The 15434-nt window shown below is 42.5% G+C and overlaps 1 protein-coding gene across 2 annotated transcripts in view; it reads right to left on the reverse strand.

Moving 5' to 3' along the window:
- Positions 1 to 14675, reverse strand: part of khdrbs3 (KH domain containing, RNA binding, signal transduction associated 3) — a 102667-nt gene extending 87992 nt beyond the window's left edge. For both annotated transcript variants that reach the window (XM_010873820.4, XM_020050153.3), the window contains exon 1: positions 14156 to 14675. In XM_010873820.4, coding sequence (XP_010872122.1) covers positions 14156 to 14246 — 91 coding nt within the window. In that variant the 5' untranslated portion in view covers positions 14247 to 14675. The remainder of the gene's footprint in view (positions 1 to 14155) is intronic.
- Between the last annotated feature and the right edge of the window lie 759 nt (positions 14676 to 15434).

Raw genomic sequence — 15434 nt, forward strand, 5'->3', positions numbered from 1 at the left:
ACAGTAATGTAGTGGCTCAGTCTGGGTGATGTGAGTCAGTAGAGTAATGTAGTGGTTTAGTCTGGGTAATGTGAGTCAGTAGAGTAATGTAGTGGCTCAGTCTCGGTCATGTGAGTCAGTAGAGTACTGTAGTGGCTTAGTCTGGGAAATGTGAGTCAGTAGAGTAATGTAGTGGCTCAGTCTGGGTAATGTGAGTCAGTAGAGTAATGTAGTGGTTTAGTCTGGGTAATGTGAGTCAGTAGAGTAATGTAGTGGCTCAGTCTCGGTCATGTGAGTCAGTAGAGTACTGTAGTGGCTTAGTCTGGGAAATGTGAGTCAGTAGAGTAATGTAGTGGCTCAGTCTGGGTAATGTGACTCAGTAAGAGTAATGTAATAGTTCAGTCTGGGTAATGTAAGTCAATACAGTAATACAGTGGCTTAGCCTGAGTAATGTGAGTCAGTAGAGTAATGTAGTTGCTCAGTCTGGGTAATGTGAGTCAGTAGAGTAATGTAGTGGCTCAGTCTGGGTATTGTGACTCAGTAAGAGTAATGTAGTGGATAGAGACACATCCAAACTGCCCCCCCGCCCCACCACCCGTTCTCCTATGTCGTGTACTACTATAGATCAGATGCCTGTGTGTAGGGAAAATGGGACACTTGCAAAGGCTCAATACAGGTAATGCACTGTACTAATAAAACAAGCATTGTGGCAATACATTTGATACTTTTGAAGATCCATTCATCCTTTTGATAACAGCAAGTCGAATGTGGAACCACACTAAGAAAACATACATTTAAGTGGACACTACATGGACAACACATTACAGGGTGACAGATTGCAATGTTGGTTTGGTAAGATCAAACGTGTTTGACATCATGTCTTTTGAAATGTGGGCCCGGAATGTTACGTTTCTGCTAAGAATGAGCCTGAACAAGGGCAGTAAAAACAGTAATAAGCCATGAATGAATAACGTTGTCAAAAAAACGACGGTAGCTACAATTTGGACTATTTTGTTTACACGAGTCAGTGACCAGTAAATCAATGTGTTTTGCCTCATTGATTCTCAGTAATGAGAAGTGCTCGCATGGAGCTTCACACACGTACGGTACGACATGCAGCTGTTTCATTTGTCTAACTTGCAGCCCGAGGTCCTTCCTCATGCCCAACCATCTGCTGACACTATTATGGTATTCCTTCACCAACTCGAAATTGTTGCTTCATTGTTGCGGCTTAATCAGAACCCAGACGGATGTTCCTCCTCTAATCTGTAGGTCCAGGCAATGTGTTCAATGTGGTGAGAGTCGATTCCATTTCAATTCACTCAAGTCAGGTACGCTAAAATTACTCCTTTCAATTGTCTTGACTGGAATTGGAATTTTGGGTTAATTTGTGAATTGACCGATTAGAAATGGAAGTGAGCCCAAGCCTTTTCTTCTCAGGAGCATCTGGGAACTCCTGTACTGCTCAAATTGCACCCGATTTTATATATAGTGCCCTACTTTCAAAGAATGCAGGAGTAATGGTGTAAATGGTGTAAATAGGGAATAGAGTGCAATTTGGGCTGCAGGCCTGACAAACATCTCTGATGTCTGACGCTGAAAGGTGATCCTCAGTGTCTCTCGTTGTGTCTCCTTGCCTCTTCTGTTTCTGTGGCTCCTGCTCTCTTATCAGCTTATCCAGGAACCAGGAACTGTCAATACAACAACAACCACGAAGCGGAGATAGCGAACCAAATCTCCCCTTCCCCTCTCTCCTTCTCTCCCCGTCTCCCTGTCTCCCTTCAAAACTGTCTTCACCAATTCGTCCTGACCACGAACGGACAGCAATTAAATCCACCCACCAGCACCACCATTGGACTGGAAGTTGCGAACGTGTCTGAACCACAGATCTATAAGCTTGATTTATATTTACTGAGCCCCCACACTTCCTCCATGACATATTATCTACAGTAGATCCTCTGTATGGACCAAACGTTCAGTATCATTAACAGCTGGTTCATCAAACAGACGTCACGGGAGAATCCTGGTTGAGAAGGGGATACGACCAGTTAAGACTTCATAAGCATAACCTTTAAAATCTTGATGTCCATTATACACAGCTGAGAGCTGGGGAGGGTGGATGGGTGTGTGTGTGTGTGTGTGTGTGTGTTGCTTAAGTTACTGCCGGGGGGCCAACAACACAGCAAGTTCCTCATTTAGTAATGATGGTCAAAATAACACTGCAGGCTTTCCACACCAGTCACAACATCTCTCAAAGTGGTGTTTTAAAACCAGACTACAGCAACAGCAGAATGACTGGAGATCGGTAGGATACAAGAAGTATGGGATGTAGAAATAGAGTGAGTGATAGAGAGAGAGAAAACAGACAGAGAGAGAAAGAGAGAAAACAGACAGAGAGAGAGAGAGAGAGAGAGAGTGAGAGGAGGGTGGTTTGTTGTGCTGCCGCCTTTAACAAGCTGTAAGGTCCAATGCTAGGTCAGATTTTTAACAAGGCCAATCTCAGGTCAGTCTAAGGAGTTGAGACCAATAGCCCGGTCAAGGCCGGCACATATAGTAGGCATCGGTTTCAGAAGCCAACACACCCACTGCAGAGCAATGTCCAAGCAGAGAAGGAGAGTCTAACTTTCCTTGTTACCGAGGGAAACAATCCATACTTGACTGTCTACGTTTATGGTGGACCTATAATAGTAAATGAGCATTCAATACTCAGTCGCAGTAATAATAAAATACAAAACAGATAAAAATGCCATGTTTTTTGGTTTTGTCAGGTTTAAATTGATCCAATATTCTTTCAATCATAGCATCAATCTGTCCTGTCGGATGGTTGTGGTAATAACACCTTTAAGGTTGATTGAGTGCTGTTATTTCAAAATAGGGCCGTCACAGTTAACGTGTTTACACATAACATTTGAAATGCCGTTATGTTTTGATGGTGGTAATCGCATCTCCATTTCTTCACCCTTGTGGAATGTAGTGTTTTATAGGCACACATGTACCCACTGACCCTTAAAGAAGCACACAACACAGTGCAGTAAGGTGGGCATTTTGAGTCTTTTTGTTGGGCCTGCAAAATGCTTAAAAAGTGTCCAGGAAGTGTGAAAATACACAAAAGCATTTAAAAAGGCAAAGGCAGACACCCATTTTATCGTATTTTGGAGAGCACATTAAGACAAGTAATCTCCAACTATAAACTGAATATGTCCCTTCACAGCAAACATTTGCGTGGACCAGAACTAAGTGCTCTCCTAACTATTCATTGTTTACCTAGTAGGTGTAAACAATCAACAGTGAATAACTGTAACCTTTCTGCAGATAATCGTTGTTTTGAGCTAAAACGGTATGGAAATAAGGGAGACAAATGAACATATCTTTCCTTGTTGCGATTTAGTTCCCAAGGTTCACCAAAATGAGCCATGCACTTGAGTGAAGGACAGGTCTTGCCAAAGAGATGCGTCTTTTACTAAATGACTGTGATTGACTTGGGGGTGCTACAGTAATCAACTGACTCTCCGTCACATGCAATGTCTCTATTGGCCCCAGTGGGAACAACTCAACAAATAAACAAGCGTTGAAGATATCTAAAAATGTGAATACAATGTGGAATAAGAGCAGCATTCCTTAAAATAGAGACAGGAGACAAAGTGTAAGTGGCCCAGCAAGATGACAAAAGGTCCCTTGGTAACAGGACCAGCCTCTCTCTCTACCCCTCCCCCAACCCTCTCATCTTCTCCTCAGTAGATTATAGCATAACTCCACTTGCTCCTAAAACCCAGAACATTCACTTCACTTCATTTACCAATATCTTACTTGCACTACCTTCAGCCATGAAAGATTCATAGATTCTTATCCACCACCAACTCCACCATCCTACTGAGATTTTGTATGTTTCTTGATGAGACGAGCCAAGCTTTAAAAGCTTGAAGACACTGAGGGTTATTTACAGAGACACGTAGTATAAACCAGAGCAGAGTGTTTAAGACAAGATAAAGGATAATTCCCTATAAAATGGTCATCAGAGCAAACTCTTCAAAGCATACTTATCCATACAGGAAAGGAAGGGTTATTTGTATTTCCGTCTTCGGTATGTGTGTTGGGGTATATCTCCTGGTGTCTTGTGCACATTATTACACTGACATGGCGTCGAATGAGAATGGAAAGAACCTATTATTGCACTTCCTGTTCATACTGAAGAATCACGGTTACAGTCAGTAAGTAGCCCAAAGGCTCTGAAAGCATTTCATCTCATCAGAAGTTCCATGCTGCTTGGAGCACAATAGTTCTACTCAATAAACTAAAGTTCTATCTAAAACTTGGTCTGAGTTTTCTTGAACAATGGAGCCTCTTTTGAATTATCTCTTGCAGAGTCTGTCAAGGCATGCACTGCTTTACTATTTTTAGTTTTTTTTTTTAATGTTAGCTTCTGATATTGCATGTTGGGGATTAGGCTCACCAAAGTAATAAAAGAGATTGTATACACAGTGTGAACACTTCAGCTTTATATTAACCACAGTCCTCTTTTATGACCTTAGCCTGCAGCTGGTTAAATCTGAATCTAACTATACAAAAGGTATATGTCCTCAGCATTAGATCTGTTTGGCTTGACTTGATACCTCACATATTAAGAGAACAAAAACATATTGAGAGAACAAAATCCCAAACCAGTCTAGCCCAGAGCAACCCAACCCAGTCTAGCCCAGAGCAACCCAACACAGGCTTGCCCATGCCAACCTAAGCCCAGGCACACCCGACACAGGCTAGCCCAGACCAACCCAAACCAGTCTAGCCCAGAGCACCCCAACACAGGATACCCCATACCAACCCAACACAGGCTAGCCCATACCAGCCCAACACAGGCTTGTCCAGACCAACCCAACACAGGATAGCCCATACCAACCCAACACAGGCTAGCCCATACCAACCCAACACAGGCTAGCCCAGACCAACCCAAACCAGTCTAGCCCATACCAACCCAACACAGGCTAGCCCATACCAACCCAACACAGGCTAGCCCATACCAGCCCAACTCAGGCTTGTCCAGACCAACCCAACACAGGCTAGCCCAGACCAGCTTAACACAAGCAAGCCCTGAACAGACCAACCGACAATAGGCTCAGACCAGCACGTGAATTCATTAAACTGGTAACTTCCCACCCCCCACCTGGTTATGAACGCAGCACAATTTCAAAAGGAGAGTGAATGCATTTGGGAACAATGCCAGGGCCAATGAGAAACACTGGGCTAATATTTTAACCCACCGCCGCGCACAGGCAAATGCGGGTACGTTGGCAGGGACAGGGGTCTTTTCTAGAGCAATTCACCAGGACAGTGTCATTTGGGGCACCCCTCCGTCATGGAGCAACACCCGCAGCACTGACACGGTGCCCACAACACAAGGGGCAGTGGAGGCGACACAGTCACAGCGAGGTGCTCCTTATCTGTCTGAAGCGAAGCTGCACTGTCAGACGGTCCAGGGATCCAGCCAGGTGGAACGATAAACATAATTAAATTGAGTCGGATTACAACAAAATGGATGGGATCAGCTGGGGAGGCGGGGAGGCTAATCCTGAACCAATCCCTTCAAAAGAAGGTGCCAATTGACACAACACAGTGTAAATAAAGGGGGGGGGGGTATTAAAAGAGAGAAAGAGATGGAGGGGAAGAGGGAATAGGGAAGGAGGAAGATGGAGGGAGCTGCTGGAGAATGAAAGGCCCCTTTTCAAAACGGAGACAAATACACTAAACTACTCCACAGTGAAGCAAACTATTTTTGGTTAAGCCAGTGCAATTGACAAACGGATGCTCGTCTGTCATTTCTTTTCTTTTCCAACCTTTGATAGGTAATTTACTTGACTTATATGAGTCTGCTTGCACAGAGGTGGGACGCATGGCAACGTCTGTGTCATTCCACATTCCACACAGTGGGGAGAACAAGTATTTGATACACTGCCGATTTTGCAGGTTTTCCTACTTACAAAGCATGTAGAGGTCTGTAATTTTTATCGTAGGCACACTTCAACTGTGAGAGTTCAATCTCCCTCTGTCTGGGGCTCCATGCAAGATCTCACCTCGTGGGGTATCAAAGATCATGAGGAAGGTGAGGAATCAGCCCAGAACTACACGGCAGGACCTGGTCAATGACCTGAAGAGAGCTGGGACCACAGTCTCAATGAAAACCATTAGTAACACACTGCTCAAGCCAGCGCATGTCCAGGCCCCTCTGAAGTTTGCCAATGACCATCTGGATGATCCAGAAGAGGAATGGGAGAAGGTCATGTGGTCTGATGAGACAAAAATAGAGCTTTTTGGTCTAAACTCCACTCGCCGTGTTTGGTGGAAGAAAAAGGATGAGTACAACCCCAAGAACACCATCCCAACCGTGAAGCATGGAGGTGGAAACATCATTCTTTGGGGATGTTTTTCCGCAAAGGGGACAGGACGACGGCACCGTATTGAGGGAAGGATGGATGGGGCCATGTGTCGCGAGATCTTGGCCAACAACCTCCTTCCCTCAGTAAGAACATTGAAGATGGGTCGTGGCTGGGTCTTCCAGCATGACAACGACCCGAAACACACAGCCAGGGCAACTAAGGAGTGGCTCCGTAAGAAGCATCTCAAGGTCCTGGAGTGGCCTAGCCAGTCTCCAGACCTGAACCCAATAGAAAATCTTTGGAGGGAGCTGAAAGTCTGTATTGCCCAGCGACAGCCCAAAACCTGAAGGATCTGGAACAGGTCTGTATGGAGGGGTGGGCCAAAATCTCTGCTGCAGTGTGTGCAAACCTGGTCAAGAACTAAAGGAAACGTATGATCTCTGTAATTGCAAACAATGGTTTCTGTACCAAATATTAAGTTCTGCTCTTCTGATGTCTCAAATACTTATGTCATGCAATAAAATGCAATCATACAATGTGATTTTCTGGATTTTTGTTTTAGATTCTGTCACTCATAGTTAAAGAGTACCTATGATAAAAATGACAGACTTCTACATGCTTTGTAAGTGGGAAAACATGCAAAATCGGCAGTGTATCAAATACTTGTTTTAAGAATTGACAAACCAACTGGAAGTCGCTGTGGATTAAAGCGTCAGCTAAAGGACTAAAATATCTGTCCAAAAAAAAGCTGGTGCTCACTTGGTAGGGGTATTTAAGACCCACCAAAGCTGGTTCTAGCAATAAGGTAGTTGGTTATAGAATGGAATTTGACAACAAAAGGTCAGCCTATCCAGCCGTAACGCATTCTGCCCTTATGCACTTGGACTAAGAGGGATGTGCTTCTTCGTGCTTGTAAACCGCTTAATTAAAAAACGTTTTATTTTTTCCTTCTGATTAAAAACCAACCATAGACTCCCCTCTTCTCAATGAAGGCCGTTGTCCACCCCAACACATTCACCAAGTAATCAAGACCGCCGACAGAACGTTTGGCTTGTGATACCGCTTAATCAACAAAGATTTATTAAAAGATAACAGCCAAACAGAAAGTGTAGTGGCAACGTTTGAATGTGCAGAACTATTAATAGACAACCTGATACTTCTGGGCTACACAGACAGAGCAAAACAATTATTTATTTTTACAAGCTTACGTTTCATTATGGAATCAATGGAATCTGTCAATAAAGCAAGGTTGGGGGAGAAATAAAAAAAAAGTTGTTTAAACAAAATGTGTGAAGACAGTTGTCAGTTTTTCCATTAGCGATAAAAAAGCTGAATTTGAAATGCGATTCTGGTGACAAAAATAAACAAGCATTGAATTTACACCTTCCCCATCTCCTGCACAAGTAGTAAATTGGCACTTGTCTTTCTCCCCACAGCTATACATCCACACTGTTTCACTCAGAGGGTTTCGGCTTGGCAATGCATGTCTGCAAATTCAGCTATTCACCTAAACACATAAAATATGAAACGATTTGTAACCACAGAAAAAGGTTCTGGGAGATTCAGAGGGTAGGACGCAAAACCACTGGGGACCTACTTAACCTGCCATTCTCTAACATATTTCTTTTCAATACAAAACAGATATCATTTTTTTGTCACTTTCACACTAGGTAGCTATTTTTCCATTACCCCTTTACTTTTTTCGATTTTAATTCCAATTTCATTGCACTCCTTACTTTTTCCCCTTAATGCATTTTCCTTTTCAGACTTTTGGTTCAATCTTTCACAAAACACTTTCCCACGGGGAATGTGAACCGTTAACTCTTTCAGCTGCCCAGTGCTACAGTTAGCACATCCACAGACAAGCTTTCTTTTCTACCTCCCAGTTTAAGCCAGTCGAGTCCCACAGTGCTGTCTTTGTGCCATCTTGGGCTGAGAGCAGAGCAATATCAGCAATAATAATATAATTAATGGATCTGTAATTACTTCCGGTGGGTTTGGGATAGAACATACTGTGGATAACTGTGAGCTAAGCTAACACATAAGTGGCGACCGAAGGAGAACTGGGGTGCTGTGTAGAGAACGAAGGACAAATGGTTAGGGCCAGCACAGGGGCTGGGGCCCGGGGCCCATGCTGAGATCGGAGGCTAACCTGCAGTTGGAAGTCTGTGCTGGTTGCTGATGCTGCTTGTTGAGTTAAAGAACATAGCACTCTCTGACCTCACGCTGGGCTTAAAGGAACTAATTACAGATCTGAGACCTTCTGAATACTACCGCCCTCTCTAAACAAGCCCTGATGAATTATTTACGACAGCATTCAAGGCAATCTTGCACTGATAGATAGCAGCTTGACCAGCTGGCTATGGGAAACAGGACCAACAGGGAGCAAGGCAAATTAAACCAAATGTACAATTATATCACAATTTATGTCGTAGTTTAAATCATGTTTTGCATAGAAATGAATTGTCAGTTGAGTTGTGTTCAAGGGTGTCAAAGCAGTCGAGCTATCATCGACATCAGTGTGCTCCCCACGGGTCTTGTTAGCCATCAGTGAGATATCAGGTTTCTTTTTATTTAAATGAGGTATGTTTGAATGTTCCTGTTAACTATGTTGCCTGCTTATTATTTATTTCTGCTTATCTTCTACTGAAAGCAGTGATCAGATGCAGAGAGGCCATTCCTCTGTGTCACTGCTGCTCTAATTCCTGCTTCATGCAATACTATGATGACAAAATGGAGTATACGCAGCTGCTGGCAATGGGAAAACTCAGAGCTTTAAACACTTCCTACTCGTTTTAGCTGAAAGTGACATGCATGGCACCTTTCTCAAGCCCCTGGGTTGGCGAGCAGCAGGACTGCAGATCCTGAAAGAAAGAAGCCGGACGGTGTGGATGCTGGTCAAGAAGGAATGGGGGGGGGGGGGCCTGAAGTAAAGTTGTTCCCATATCGTTTTAGCAAAATAATTTAACGTGATGGCACTGAATCAACACAGAAAACAGAACATTTGGGAATTCTAACGTCATAAGAAACAGGTCAGATAATGAAGTACTCAAAAGAACATTGACTTTGGCTCAAAGTCTGACTTAGGCTCATCAGCATCACATCCCCCCAAAAACTCGGAAGTGGATCTTTAAAACACTCTGCAGTACGGCCTATGGCGGCCCAGTCTCTAACCCATGGCCACTGCATGTGTTCTTGCAACGCAAACACTGTCCTCGATCTGCACGGCACAACAAAGCACACAAAAAAAATCACCAAAAAAAGGACTATGACATATCTGATTTCGCTATGGAGATAGCGGTGTCGTTTATCTTCAGGACGGACTATTACACGGTGAAATCGTTTGTTGTTAGAAAAACACTTATTTCCCTGCTTCTGTGTTTTTATCCACTAACTAGTTAACCTGGATCTGTCAGCACTTTACTTTCCTCGTACAGTGCTCTATTTTTGATCGGGGCCCATGGGACTGGTATTGCGCCAATTAGGGAAAAGGGTGCAACCGTTGTGTCCTGGAGGTGAGAACACTGCTAAATTACTCCATCTCCACCTCATTACCGTTGGCATAACAGCTGTTCCATGCATCACACATTAACAACGAGATCAATACTGCCATGTAAACTCACCAGGCCTATAAACGTCTTGCCATTAGGTTTTATGACCGAGCACGGCTGCCTTAGTCCGTGTTAGACCTGGCCTACATCTCACCCCTCCTGTAAAATCCTCTGGGATGCTACAGCTAAAGGAGGGAAAGACCGCTCAGCAAACACCTCAGACCTCTGAGCCACAACACACACACACACACACACACTGCTCAACACCTCACACTGTGCACCGCGGACTAGCCTAGAAGTCTGAATGTTAAAGTGGTTTCTGGGTGTCTAATGGCTGGGTGCGCGTTCCTAGTGTGCATCTGAAATAGCACCACAGGGTTTAGTCAAAAGGAGTGTACTGAGTAGGGAATTGGGTGCCGGGGGTGGGGGGGGTCTTCTTAGAACACAGCCCTAATGTGCAGTGCACTCAGAGACACAGTGCATTTTGGGGCCAAATCTAAGATCATGTGATATAATACTGAACAGCTTCTTTATCTTCTGAGGATACTGTATGTGCCAGCAAGTACTAGATCTTCTCAAAGAGGTTCTGTAACTCACAGCACCAAATACATGTCTTTGCTCAGAACTGCTAGGATCATTTCACTCCGGGTTCCTCTCATTTGTGCATGTATATTTAATAGCAGTGGGTAAAGTTAATGTAAGTTAAGCCTATACAAGCCAGAGAAAGTCTGAACACACCCTTGTACATTTTTCACATTCAGCTGCCTTCTATTTATTTTCTAAAAGAGGAACACATTCCATATTTCTCCTATCAATCTACACAATCTATAGCACATTTTCAAAGTACAGGAAACAGAAAATATTTTCTAAACAACACAAAATAAATGAAGATGACTTGACATCTCAGATATTATGCTTGGTGGAAGCCGTTACTGCCATTTCAGCTGTTAATCATTTTGAATGAGATTCTACAAACTGTTATGGAACATGTATTGGTTGTGTCAAAATCACTCAAGCTCAAATTAATTTGGTTAGGAATCACTGACAGACAGCCAGTTTAAGTCAGGACTGTGATTGGACCACTCACTATATCTTAGAAAACCATTCTAGTGTGTATTTTGGAACGCTTAACCATAGAATTTAGCTATATTTTTCAGCTGGACTATGGCATAAATTAAAAAGAGATAGGAACTTGAATATTGCTGTCAATCAATGACCTCCAACCACATTTACTTAGCATAAGCAATTCAAAAGAATTATGTTTTCCTTAGACTTTTACAAGACATTGAAAATCATGGAAAAGGCTGTCATAACTGAGAAAGTTAAATTCACAAACAATTAATTCTGGGTTGAGAAGACAATAATAACATTTTAGTTAATAAGTAATGGGGAATTTTCTTTCACAGAATCTGGAGTGGTTTGTGTTAATTGTGAATAGTGATGTTTAATTAGAAGAGGCTCTTGGGTATGAATAACAAATCGCATATACCATGCTTACCTTCCCCTTGCTGAAATGCAGTGAAATCGTTGGCGCACATACAAGTTCGTAACTTCAGTCCCTGTTAATGGCCAGGGTAGGCGTAGTGCTTTGCCTATAATGCTTTATTAATAGATTAATTCATTTGCATATTGTTTTAAACAAATGTTTAGTGTAATTCATTTTTGTTTCATTTTCAAGAAACGAAAAAGGGGGTAGATAGCAGATAAAGGATATTTTAATTTAGGAAACAATTATGATGTAAAGAGAAGTGCATGAAAAAGCAAATTAGGTTCCAACCTATCTGGTCTGACATAGCCCATGAATGAATTGACTTCCAGCAGAGGTACTGATCCATTAGATTCTTTCCATAGGACCCATGTGTGGTGCAGAAACTAAACTCCCATCTTTGAGCACAGCCATTCCACCTACATTCCCCAACATGTGTATCTCTCCAGACATGGAGCAGAGAGTGATCCAGTATGCATCCACTCACTGTCTGTCTAGGCGCTTATTCTCTTCAGTTCTGTTTGTGTCCCCTGACAATTGCATAATCAAGTCGGGCCTGGTGGGGAAGATGCCAGAAGTCAAAGTGTTCCATTAGAGAAGTGCTCTATTAAAGTAATGCTTCGTTCAATGCATCATGTGCCATCTGCTTTGTTAGAGGGAGATAACACTATTTACAGTTTGGGAGTTATGGCAAACTGTTACTGATGACTGACTGTTACTGTTATTACCCAAGGCACTGTTACGGAATCATACGGACCGACTGACGGTAGGATTGAGCCTTGATTGGATCATGAGCTGTCACTGCAATTGGCAGCCTGTTCCCCACTGCGGTCCACTATGCTGGTCAAAGGTAGTTCAATACGATAGGTCTCCGGTCAAAACAAATGTGCTTCCGGGATAGGGCACAATTTTGGAATGCACAGGAAAGTGTTAATTGAATCTGTTCAAATGAAACGATCCAACAGTTGTTAAATTGCTGTGGAAATGAGTGTGGAATATTCCGTACTGCACTCCTCTGACTCCATTGAGCACATTGGCTCATTCATGAACACAATTTATGTGAACCCTCAGCGACGCTCTGTCGAAGAATCGAGCGCTAAGTTAAACCAAATGTATATTTCCTTCAAATCACATTTATCTCTACTGGCAAGCTGGGAAATCTGTGCTGGAGAAAAAGGCCAACCCAATTTTACAGACAGCTGATAAGGAGAAAGTGCTGAGTAAAATACACTCTTATCTCAGTCTGCCTCCACTGATTTAGCTCTAAGTGGGAGAGCTGACAGAAACATATTCATAAAGGCCCTTCTGTCCCGGTATTAACCTAATGCAATACTTTCAGCTAGTCTGTCAAGTATTGCCCATACTCAATACAGTTAGCTATGTCTTAAAAGATGCTTTCAGAGATCTTGTATAATTTCATCCAGTAGTTTTGAAAGAGGTGCTCATGAAGTTGAACCAGTCCACATTGTCCTACGTCCTCTGACTGTATACTGCACCATCCATTGCTTGTGACACGCTACGACCTGCATTTTTATATCCAGTAATTCCGTCCATTCATTGAATGTGTTAAGAGTGTGTTGTGCTCAAGATCCTGGAGTGTATATTTAAACAATAACAGGCTTAAAATGGGACTGGTTACAGTGTGATATTCTGCACACCACAAGACTGTGTTAACCTACCAAGCTAAGGTCCAAGCAGCCCCAGGTCCAGACATGGTTACTTTCCATAGAGCATGGTTAGTAGACCTTTGCAAGTTATTAATGGGCACAGGTACTCCAAAAACTGCAATGTTAAAATTATCTAAAAAGACCTAGATATAAAACGATATTGATGTCATCAAAAAAGGTCCCATGCCATACACTATGCTATAAAAATCAAATGTTTGCTCTCAAAGCTTGGCGAGTTATTTTTCTGAAATCCAGGCAGACAGCACTAGACACACAGCTCATTTACGAGTGGTACTCGAAGGATCTACTTGAATGTTATTCAAGCGCTCTTTGCTCAACCAGACGGGATGCACACGGGGGTGCGTCTCTAAGTATTTGCAACATTCTGACATCTTCAAAGAAAGCTGTAGGCCCTACTCTCGTTGCATATGAGAAACGGATTAATTAAACCATCTTCAATTAAAATCGCTGCGTAACACACGGCCCTATCCGTTCAAATTACAATAAAGTCAAGTTTCCGCAAAGAGGAGAGAAAAACCATCTTCTAAGGAGTATGTGTCGATTCTACTGTTAACATCATAATTGACACGTCTCCGTGCTGGATGACTGAGCTACTTGGAGAGGGTCCTTTATCATCAGTTTATTATAGCCTGGTAGCCTAGTTGAAGGCAACTATAGAGGTTTTACAAATAAAGCAGCTGTTAAAATTGTTTAAGTAGAGTATGATTTACAATTACAATGTTTATGTAGGTCTACAATACAAAGGTATGCCATTATATGTGTTATGCGACCGCCAGTCATATTCCTTTTTTTTATGTGACCTATATTTAAACAGGGGGGTTAAATTAGTTATTCAAACGTTTAACGGATCAACAATTTCATGTGTAATGGTTCTAAAATCGGCAGACATTAATTGAGAAACAGATCTGTTTAAGCTAGTCTATAGAGACAGCGTGTCGTCAAAAAACTTCAAACTGTCCATAAAGTATAATAATAGGTCAAAGTAGCAGTAATAAACAGGAAATAAACAATAGCGTATATGTTACAATACTGTTTATTTAATATAATAGAAACGTCCCATGCATTGACATGTTTTCTGTTTACCTTGATCTAGTAGCCGTAGAGAGTGATGAAACGTGGGGTCCAGTGTGTCCTTCTCTGCCATCAGCTCCGGTAAGTACTTTTCGGTATCCATCTCGTCCCGTGCCTTTGTTCCACGTCGTCCAAAAATGGATTCAGTAGCAATACAAATAATAAAAAACAAGCCTTATACCCAACACCTGCCCCACCGAAACTAGCAGCGGTAAAAAGATTAACAGAAACAAAAGGATTGCGGCAATGTCATTAACAGCCTTTACAACATTACAAGTAGTTGTACAAGCTGTAGCCTAACAGCGACCAAAAACTGTTTGTGCGCGAGCGTCTCTGGTAGGAATTCTGTTATCCCATCGGTAAAGTAGTCTGTTCACCGTCACCGTACAGAACCCTCGCAGCAACACCACCAACCTGAATGCTCGAGCTCCCTCCGTTCAGTAAACAAGCTCTCTGAAGCTCCGCCGGAACGTCTCCACTAGCAACGCGGGCTCATTCCACCTCCTCTAAACTATTGGTCCGCGATCAGTGTGCTCGAGAGCTCCCCAACCATGCAGTGTAGCGTCAGTCATTGAATGGGCGGGCGCTTGAGCCTGTTGTGAGAAGAACAGCTGGATCTGTCCATGGTCCTGATTCCGCGGCGCTTAGCTCGGGGTTGTTCGATGTGACAGATTTTCAATTGCAGGAATGTATAATGAACATCAACAGCATTATTTGTCAATGGACTGTTGAATTGTTCAGTAAAAATGTTCCAACACCAAAAAGTGCATCGCTTATGCAAATAACATAACCAATTTGAGTTTTCAAGGTAGGAACTCGGGATTTTGTGTGATAAATCAATTAGACATAGGTACCCCCACACTTTGTAGTACTTGTAATGCAACTTGTCAGATATGGAATACTACTCTTACTTTGAATTTTGGAGCTGCGTTTGTCAGGCAAATGAGAAAATGATTTTTTTTTTAAAGAAGAATGTATAAAACGCTAATTTGTCAGTCGAAACAATCAGCCCTTAAACAACTCAACTGTGACCAATAACAAGTGGATTGATAGTTTAGTTAGACAGCATATTCGGTTTTCCACTTACAAGTTCTCCCGACTGTCAAAATATCTTCTCTAATGGCTGACCATGGCTTGACGTGTAGCCAGAGGGGACAGCTGTTCTGTTTGCCGATATGCGTCGTCTGTTGCAACGTGTGGATTTTTACCATGGTTACATGACAAACGCATCTTAAAAATATGAGAAGATGAATTTTTCATGCCTTTTTGGAAATGAACGGATAATAATGCA

This window comes from Esox lucius, chromosome 10 (genome assembly GCF_011004845.1).
Source record: "Esox lucius isolate fEsoLuc1 chromosome 10, fEsoLuc1.pri, whole genome shotgun sequence".
Taxonomy (NCBI): domain Eukaryota; kingdom Metazoa; phylum Chordata; class Actinopteri; order Esociformes; family Esocidae; genus Esox; species Esox lucius.